This window comes from Ursus americanus, chromosome 23, assembly GCF_024610735.1.
Source record: "Ursus americanus isolate L20-20 chromosome 23, mUrsAme1.1.p, whole genome shotgun sequence".
Taxonomy (NCBI): domain Eukaryota; kingdom Metazoa; phylum Chordata; class Mammalia; order Carnivora; family Ursidae; genus Ursus; species Ursus americanus.
In genome coordinates, this window is record NC_142149.1 from 12985270 (window position 1) to 12994904 (window position 9635).

The window sequence follows — 9635 nt, forward strand, 5'->3', positions numbered from 1 at the left end:
GGAAGGGAAAGAAGGCTGGCACCAACACCAGCTACATGTTAGGGCCATGGTGCCAGGTGCTCAGTGAGCACAACCATGGCATCCCAGATTCTGAGGAGGCCATCAGGTGGCCCAGGTGGCTTCCCTGAGGTCACATGGTGGCAGAGACACAGGCTGCCCCGTGCTGTCAGCCTCCAAGGTAAGGTGCCCTCTGCAGCTGCCCATTTCCCCAGGAGGAGCCATACAAAGCCATATCCAGATGTTCCAAGTCACCGGAGGCGCAGTGGGGTCCCGGGTCCGGGGACACTCAGCTAAAAACATGGGTCCAGAGAGGAGAGGAAGCAGTGACAAGGAGCCATCACGGCAGGCAAGCAAGGCCATGTTTATTGGTTCCTATTTATTCCCTGGTATTTGGAAGCTTTGATCATGGGCCAAGGCAGTGGCAGGCCAGGGGTCATGCAGAGGGCCCCCAGCTCCAGGCTGCTCCAGCCCCAGCCGTAAGGTGATTTAGGCCCATAAAGCATTTCAGGTGGGAAATGGTCAGAGCCTTGGGAAAGGTACGGTTCAGAGGCTGGGAGAGCCTGGAGCACACCATCCACGCTGGGATCTCTGCAAGAGGCGAATGGACAACGGACATGGGCAGTGTGTAGACCATGCAACACATTACTTCACAGTGAAACACAATGGATTATAATAGAATGGAAAAGCATGTTCACTGTGTGCCAGGTGCTATTATAAGTGCTTTGTCTACATTAGCTCATTTAATCTTCACATCCGCCCTGTGACGCGCATACCACCGGGGTTCCCGTTTTGCCCGTGAGAATACGGAGACACAGGAAGCTGAGCAGTTTGCCCAAAGTTCCACAGCTGATAGTTGGTAGAACCGGGATTCAAACCCAGGCAGCTTGGCTCTACTGAACCTCACTTATAATAAGATGAAATCAAACAGAGACAGCCAACAGGTGACGGTACCTCACGTCTCAAACTGGCAAAGATCCAGCCATGTGATAGAACAAACTATAGGCTGTTGAGACACTTTGTGCTCCGGTGGAAGGCCTGGGGCGGAGACTCTGAATTCAAAACACAAAACACAACATGGTACCCTGGACGGATCCTGGAACAGAAAAAGAACATCAGTGGAAACCCCAGTGAAATCCAAGTAAAGCCTGGAGGGTACTGAGTAGTAACGTACATGGGGGGTTTCCTGATTGTGACAGATGTACACGGTAATGTCAGCTGTTCATGGGGGAAACCAGGTGGGGAGGTAGAAAGGAGCTCTCCGTACTATCTTCACAACTTTCCAATACATCGAACATCCCCAAAGTTTATTTTTATGTTTTGAAACACACATACCCATTGAGGCAGCAGATTCACATCAAGGAATTCATCCCACAGTTGTACTCATGTGTGTGTGACATGGTATGGACACAAGGATGTCCGTGACAACTCTATCACCGCACAGGGCTGGAAGCTCTCTGAACGTCCACAGCAGAGGCCTGGTTACTGTCCATGCAGCGGTTGCCATGTGCACTCAGAAAGACAGACGGCTCTTTCGGTCCTGACCTGGAACCATCTACCAGGTGGACTGTTCCATGAAGAGGCAAGGGGACAAAGAGTATTGTGCAAAGAAAAAAATAGATGTGTGTGTGTGTGTGTGTGTGTGTGTGTGGGTGTGTGTGTGTGTGTGTGTGAGTGAAATAGAGAACGAGAGAAAGAGAGAGGGAGGGAAAGGGAGGGAGAGGGAGAAGAAAGGGAGGGAGAGAGAGATTGGATATAACAATAATATAAGAAAGAAGAACAGGGGCACCTGGGTGGCTCAGTCTGTTAAGCATCTGCCTTCAGCTCAGGTCATGATCTCAGGGTCCTGGGATCGAGCCCCGCATCAGGCTCCTTGCTCAGTGGGGAGTCTGCTTCTCCCTCTCCCACTGACCCTCCCCCTGTTTGTGCATGCTCTCTCTCAAATAAATAAACAAAATCCTTAAAAAAAAAAAAAGAAAGAGGAAGAAAGAAAGAAAGAAAGAAAGGAAGGAAGGAAGAAAGAAAGAAAGAAAGAAAGAAAGAAGAAAGAATAGCTACCATCAGGACGGCAACTGGGCAGCTAAGTGCCTGCATGTTATTGCACACCTCATCTGAACTTTTACTTTACTACCCATTCAAAACAAACTACTTAAAAGAAAAGTTTGCGACCAGAATAAAGCAACGCCTATCCAACGGAGTGTGGCCACCAGGCCCTCCTCTGCTTGTCCAGCTGCGGGTCTAACCTCTGCCTCACCCCCCCCACCCCTCTCCTTCTCTTTCAGGCCTCAGCAACATCATAGGCATCATCGTCTACATTTCCAGCAACACGGGCGACCCAAGCGACAAGCGTGACGAAGACAAAAAAAACCATTACAACTACGGTTGGTCTTTTTACTTTGGAGCCCTGTCCTTCATTGTGGCCGAGACCGTGGGTGTCCTGGCTGTAAACATTTACATTGAGAAAAACAAAGAGTTGAGATTTAAGACCAAACGGGAGTTCCTCAAGGCTCCCTCCTCGTCTCCCTACGCCAGGATGCCGAGCTACAGATACCGACGACGGCGCTCAAGGTCCAGCTCCAGGTCCACCGAGGCCTCTCCATCCAGGGCAGCGTCTCCGGTGGGCCTGAAGATCACCGGGGCCATCCCCATGGGTGAGCTGTCAATGTACACGCTGTCCAGGGAGCCCCTCAAGGTGACCACCGCCGCCAGCTACAGCCCCGACCAGGAGGCCAGCTTCCTGCAGGTGCACGACTTCTTCCAGCAGGACCTGAAGGAAGGCTTGCACGTCAGCATGCTGAACCGGCGGACGACCCCTGTGTGAGCTGCCCCTTCCTCTTCGCACCGGCCTCGCCCCAGAACAGCTGTGTGGATCCCACACGAGGGCACCTGCCCCTTCAGACGGACCAACAGTGGACTGAAGCCAAACCCAACCCTCCCTGGTCTCCAGCAAGTGTCGTGGGCTGGCTCAGCGCGAAGCCACCCTGGAGACGGGAAATGGAGGCAGAAGGCTGACTTTGTCCCCAGAGAGGGTGTTTGATGCCCCAGGGTTCTGAAATCTCCTGAGGCTGCACGGCCTTGAACGACCTGGGGAAGACAAAAATTGAGCCATTATCTCCTCTTGGAAACACATCTTGCCAGAAGAATGGGCTTGCGGGATCCTCCCTCCCTGCCTGGGTACTGGGCCACCGGGAGGGCTTCCCCGGGCACGCAGGGACCTTTGGACACTGGTCTGCTGCTTTCTGATCTGAGGTTTCCATGTCCATGAGCCGGAAACGAGGAAGCCGAAAGCTGCCCCCTTCCTGTCTGTCCGCCCTCTCTCTCTCCCCCTCTCTCTCTGGCAGTGGCCGTGGTTGACATAACTGATCCTGAGGAGAACGCCCTGCGGCCAACTGGTGCTTTGGCCTTTGCGCTGTCCTGGGGCCGGCTTCCCTCGACCTGAGGAGACCAAGGCCTGTGGAAGAATCCGCAGAGGGGGAAGCCTTCGCGGGCCAGGGGGTGAAGTAAAGGCCGGAGTCTGTTGCTGGCATTCCTACCCGCTTTTAGAAGTTTCTGCCTCACACGGAAAGGGCAGAACACATGGACGATACTTGAGAGTACTGGAAGATTCCACAGGTCCGAGGAAGGGTGGCCGTATGGCCTCTTGCTGGGTCGCTCCCCACTGACCCAAGGAGCCGCTCCGTCCCTCCTCGGGGAGAGGAAGGGGCAGACGCCCCCCGCCCCGCCGCCCCCACTGGTATTTGGCAACAGGAGCCTGAACTTCTGAGCAAGAAAGGGAGACCCAAGGGTGAACGGCGACCAAAAAATCAGATCAAACGTGCATTTCCTAAGCGGTCATTAATCATGATTTATTGCCAATAAAGGCCAGGAGAGCAAGGGACATACATTTCTTCATCTTAAAAAGGCAGCAGCAGCCCCGCCCCGACTCCCAGGATTGTGATTCATTCTGCCACCACCTGAATGGCTCAGCCGAGAACGTTTGGACGTAAGGGTCGCACCGTGCTGTCCTTCCTCCTCGCAAGGGGGACATCCCAGCACCGGGGGGGCCTGGGAGGCGGCTCAGTGTTTGACCTTCTTTCCGTCCACAACCATTCCTCCCCCTCCCGAAACAAGCAGAGAACGTGGAAGCGTGTGTGGGTTCAGAAGCCAAACTTTCTGGAACAGGGAGCTCACCCTCTTTTATATCAAACACGTGCTTTCTAAAGACCGATCCTTTCTACTTTTTGAGACTTGGTAATCCGATCTCGAGCGGTTGTCTGTGGTCCCAGTAGCTGTCATCCTTAGAAGTGACAAGCAAATTCTTACCTCAGCCACCTGCTCAGTGACCCCACCCCCACCCCCTGGGTGGACTCAGGCCCTAAGAGTTCAGACCTGGGTCATGGTCGTCGCCATCCTCCTTCGCCCCCCCAGAGAGGAGATCTCCACAGGGACCCCTCACCTGACCGCCCTGGAGCGTGGGCCAGTGCAGGCACGGTGCGCGGGGGCCCCTTTGCGCTTGCTCGAAACCCCTTCCTCCCGTTGAGGTTGGCTTTGTGTGGTGGTTTGTCCAAGCATGTGCAGCAGTGAATGCTGGAGGGTCAGGGCTCGTGGCCTGCCCTGCGGGGGGCCAACCCCGTCCCTGCCCTGCCCCTGCCCCGACCACCCTCGGCGTTCCCCCATGGAGGACACCCTCGCACCAGGGGGCAAAATCTGGGAACCCATCCCCCAGCGAGGTCCCCAGGCTCTTCTGTCACTTCCCAAAGCCAGGCAGCCGTGCTGTTTCTACCACGTAAGTCACTTCCACACCTGCTGCCCTGGAAGTTTCTATCATTTCACGGAGAAAGCTGTGTTCCAATGAATCCTACCTCTTGCCCAGTCCCAGGCAGAGAATGTGGGGCCCAACTCTAGGGACCAGGAAAGAGTAGAAAAGAAGCCACAAAGGAGGACAGAAGAGCAGGGAGCAGAACCACCTCAGCACCCCTGGTCTTCATAGCTTTGCTCCCCGCCGCGCCCCGGGCTCCTGGCCCCTCCACCCCGGTTCACCGTCCTGCTCACCGCCTCTCTGCCAGGGCTGCCCGGGGGCGCGGGCAGAGCTGGCTCCCTGCCACCTGTCAGTCCGAGACCTTGCGTCCATGGGGGGACGCGGTGGCCTGCGCCCGCCCCTCCCATCCCACTGCCCTCTCCAACCAGCCCCTGTGTGTGTCGCCAGTTAAGCATCTGTGACTCCTGTACCTACTACTGGTTTCGGGTTGTTAGTTCTGTCTTTTTTTTAATTAAATAAAAACATTTTTAAAATGTTCTCTTCTTGATGTGGGGAGGGAGAGGGTAGAGCTCCCCTTAAGCCTTGGTGGGCACACGGGCAAACAGTGTCCCTGAGTCTGGGGAACACGGTGGGCCCTCCGGTAGAAGAGGGAGGCAGGGTGGGTCCCGTGCTGGTCAAGGTGGGTTTCTCTGGCTTTCATCTGGTTTCAGACCGCTGGGTGGTGCCGTCCAGGTGCCTTTGCACAGATGGGCTGGAAGGAGGGCAGCCACCCCGGGCTGTGGTGTGGGCATCCGGTCAGGGCAGCAAGCCTGGCCTGACTTCAGAACCTGCAGGGTGGGGGGCCAGACAGACGGAACCATAGCCCCGGGGGCCCTAAGTTGCCTGGGTTTCTAAAGCGTCCAGCCTCCATTGCCCTCCTAATTCTGAAATGATTAAGAAATAAAAGAGGGCCAAGTACCAAAATGACTGGTAAAGCCGGACAGGAGAATGTGGCTCCAACCAGAGGCCAGATGGGACCATGCCACCTCATCTCAGGCACAGCAGCTGGCCACCACCGCCCCCAGCCCCCAAGGAGCAGTGAGGACAGGGTCAGAGAGAGGGACAGTGTGACCCTCTGATCAGAGCGATGATGACATACTGTCACAGGCCCCGGCCGGTCACAGCAAACACCCGCTGTAACCCAGCACCTTCACCCCTGCAGACGGGCACTGGCAGGCTGTCAGCCCTACCCTCCTGGGAGGCATGACGAGGGGATGATTGGTGTTCTCCCCTGGTTCTCCCCGAGCGGCAGCCCAGGGGGCGTTAAACGTCCAAGTACACGTTCCCCTGTCTTCCAGGAACCAGGCTGCGGGCTTTCCTCCTACAGCCCCAGGCTTTGCTGCTCCTCCTGGAACCTAGAGGCACTAAACTCTGGGCCTCAAGAAGGCCTTTCTCGGGGCGCCTGGGTGGCACAGCGGTTGAGCCTCTGCCTTCGGCTCAGGGCGTGATCCCGGCGTTATGGGATCGAGCCCCACGTCAGGCTCCTCCGCTATGAGCCTGCTTCTTCCTCTCCCACTCCCCTGCTTGTGTTCCCTCTCTCGCTGGCTGTCTCTCTGTGTCAAATAAATAAATAAAATCTTTGAAGGAAAAAAAAAAAAAAAGAAGGCCTTTCTCACCCTGGTCCCAGCAAAGGGTGCGACGGTGCCCCGTCCCCGCTCTGGTGGCTGCAGGAACCACTCCCAGCGCATCTGAACTTTCAACCCTGGCTTTTTGATGGGTTTTCCTCCTGCCTGAGATGGGTATGTGGGGAAACTGAGGTCCCGGACAGGCTGAGCCACCAGGTACCGGGGCCAGGGGAGTTCAGCCCCCTACCCCCACCAACTGAGCCCCTGCCAAGCTCCAGGCCGACGGCTCTGCCAGCCTGAGCCAATGCCGCCCAGCACGAGCCCCATGTGCCAAAACTTCCCTGCCTCCTACTTATTCTTAGCTCTCAGGAAACTCTGGCTCAGCACGAGCTTTGCAGTCGTTCTGGTGGAATCCCACGGCGGTCTCTGAACGCCGTAGCAGGGTAGGGCCAACAACGTGGGGCTCATGTGGTCACAAGTTCCTGCCAACTAAAAACTCTGCCACCCTAGTTTGCAGCATCAGAGCCAGAAACGTGGCCCCGCATTCTTCCCTTCGCTTGCAGCACTGAGAGCCGGCTACGAGTGTAACCAAACCCTCCACTCGTAGAATGGCTTCACGCACCAGAAACTGCCTTCTCACTCGCGTCAAGTCCAACCAACAGGGCGGGTGGGGCGTGCTGTGCTCCACACGGTCATTCAGAGGGAAAGGCTCCTTCATCTTCGACAGAGGCTTCCGATGTTGCCCTGGCATCAACATCCAGCAGCCAAAGGAGAAGACAGTGGGCAGGTGATCTTGGGAATAGGGGAGTCTTGTGGGGAAGTTTAATGGACCAGGAAGCTGTGACGTCCCCCCTGCGCAGGTGCCGTTGGCCAGAACTCAATAACAAAGTCACATCTCTAAGGGCCAGGGAAGATGGGAGATGTAGTCCAGCCCCCGGGGGAAAGGAAGCCGGGTAGGGGAACAGCTGGCCAGTCTCAGCTCCCTGGTCTGTGCCCTTCAGTACCTCCCTCTTTTGCCTCCCCCACCACCAATCTTTGGGGGAATGCCCCCTCGACACTGACACTTCCTCTGGGACTGCATCCACCTCCATGTGACCTGGGCCCTCCTTCAGCCCAGGTGGGATGTCCGGCCTCTTCTCTGCCCCGGATGCCCCATCTGTAAAATGGACTCAGGCTCCCTCCTCCCAAGGTTTGGAGGAATAGGCTTGCGCTTGGGCCTTGACCCAAACAAGAACCACAGTCACTGGACATCACGCCCGGCAGGAAAGGTAGGTACTTTAGGAATCATCTCATCTGATGTAGTCATCCGAGAAGAGGAAATAAGCCCAAAGAGGGAGGAGGGATCAAGGAAGAATAAAAAGAAGGAAGGAAATCCTTTTTGAGGATGTTCACAATGACCATGAAAGGGAGATGCCACTAGCCCAGTGGTTCTCAAGCAGGGGTGATTTTGTTCTCCGAGGGACACCTGCCAGTGCCTAGAGACATTCTTGGCTGTCACACCTAGGAAGGGGGGGGTGCTCCTGGCATCTAGTGCGTGGAGGCTGGGGGTGTTACTCAACATACTACGCCTACACCCCACCTACCAGGAATGATCTGGTCCAAAATGTCCATAATGCCAAAAACCGTGCACTGGCCTGATTCTACAGCGAGGGAGACTAAGGCACTAAGGGTGAGTGAGGGGGAGGTCCCTGGCGCAGGATCGCATGGTATTTGCATGGACGCTGTGGACATACTAGGAAAACTCATTTATTTCCAGGATTTCCTTTCCCTGTGACACTCTCTGATCTTTGCCTTTTTCCTCTTTGCTTCTGAGCCAGCAGTTCGGGTAACAGATAGGTTGTAGCAGAAGGAAATGGGGAAACGGCCACCTGTCCTGGGTGGGAGTGGGGGCGCCTGGGTTTGGGGGCAAAAGGCTGACTGAATCCAACCACAGAGACCACCAGAGAACAAGCCCAGAAACCCAGCCCAGCTCGAGGCTGGGACGGAACAGCTGCGGAGCCCTCCCCTGCCCACACCCACCAGACAGCTGCAGGGATGGGGCCCGGAGCCAGAAAGACCGACTCACCGGCAGGCAGCACTGGGCAGGGCCCCCAACATCTCAGGGCCCCCCCACCCCATTCCCTCCTCCTGGAGGTGGCCTTCCCTCCCGGGGTTATTGGGAGAATGAATAAAACTGAAACAAGGAAACATACCCCATAAATACCCCAGCTCAGCAATGAGCATTAAGAGTGAGCTTTCAGGGGTGTTTGTTGACTGACAACACACAAGGAGTTTCTCCAGATGGACTGTTCTAGAACAGCCCTAAGTGGTGGTACTCTGAAAGCCAGGCCCGTAGGGCGCCGTGCCCACGGCACTTTGGCTTGGGAGACACCCGTCAGCCAGCCGATCCAATACGGGGCAGCGCCCCCCACAGCTCCTGCCCAGCTGCTTCTCTGGCTGAAGCCCGTTCGTTTCTCCCCCAGTGCTCTCTGGGCCACCAAGTGGTAGTGGTCACAGCTGCCGCGGGACTCTGCCTCCGGCCCCCAAACCTTACCGGGGCCTTCCCAGTTCCTCCCAGGCCATGTAGGCTGCAAGAGCCCAGCCCTGACCACTGGGAGCCGGGCTGCACGAGAAGGTCTGGGGCCCTTGTGTGAGGCTGGCACAGAGGAGAGGCTTGGGTTGGGGGGAGGGGGAGGGGCAAGTGGGTGAGGGGAGGCCTCCCTGCAGGGAGCTCAGAGCCAGCACGTGACTTCAGCTCCCTGCACCGGTTCCTAATATAGCACCCTGGCTGCCCAGCCCTAGACAGGAGGGGTGGGGTGAGGGACTGAAGGTAGGAGAGGCGCTCAGGGACCTTAGAATCCAAAGAGGGAGATGGGGCCCATACACCTGATACAGATATTTTTAAACTTGCAGCTTCCAACAAAACCACTGGTACAACCTCAGGAACAGAAGTCTGCCGCGGAAGTCTTGCCGTGGTTACGAGTGCTTTTCCTTGTGCTTACAACTGCAGGACGGGGACCTTGGAAGGACCTGCTTCCTGACCTTTGTCCCCTGATAAGTTTTCTCCGTGATACATTAAACCCTGTGGGAGCTTCAGGATCCACAAATTAAATTGCAAAGAATTAGGTCCTTTTTAAAACAAATACTATGTTTTCCTAATCCTAAGACTATTCGCTTTTACCTTTAAAAATCTGAAAAATACAGAGAAATTGAAGAAAACAATTATCAGCCAAAATCCCACTACCCAAGACATAAACACAGGTATAACCTTTCAGTGCACCCCAGTGCATGTTGGGGTGTGGCTTAATACGCTGCCT

General features: G+C 55.8%; 1 protein-coding gene across 1 annotated transcript in view; it reads left to right on the forward strand.

Moving 5' to 3' along the window:
• The window catches only part of CACNG4 (calcium voltage-gated channel auxiliary subunit gamma 4), a 59630-nt gene extending 54362 nt beyond the window's left edge, over positions 1 to 5268 (forward strand). Inside the window, exon 4 of the mRNA XM_045814282.2 lies at positions 2280 to 5268. Within this exon, the coding sequence (XP_045670238.1) occupies positions 2280 to 2818 (539 nt within the window). The 3' untranslated portion in view covers positions 2819 to 5268. The remainder of the gene's footprint in view (positions 1 to 2279) is intronic.
• Positions 5269 to 9635: the final 4367 nt, after the last annotated feature.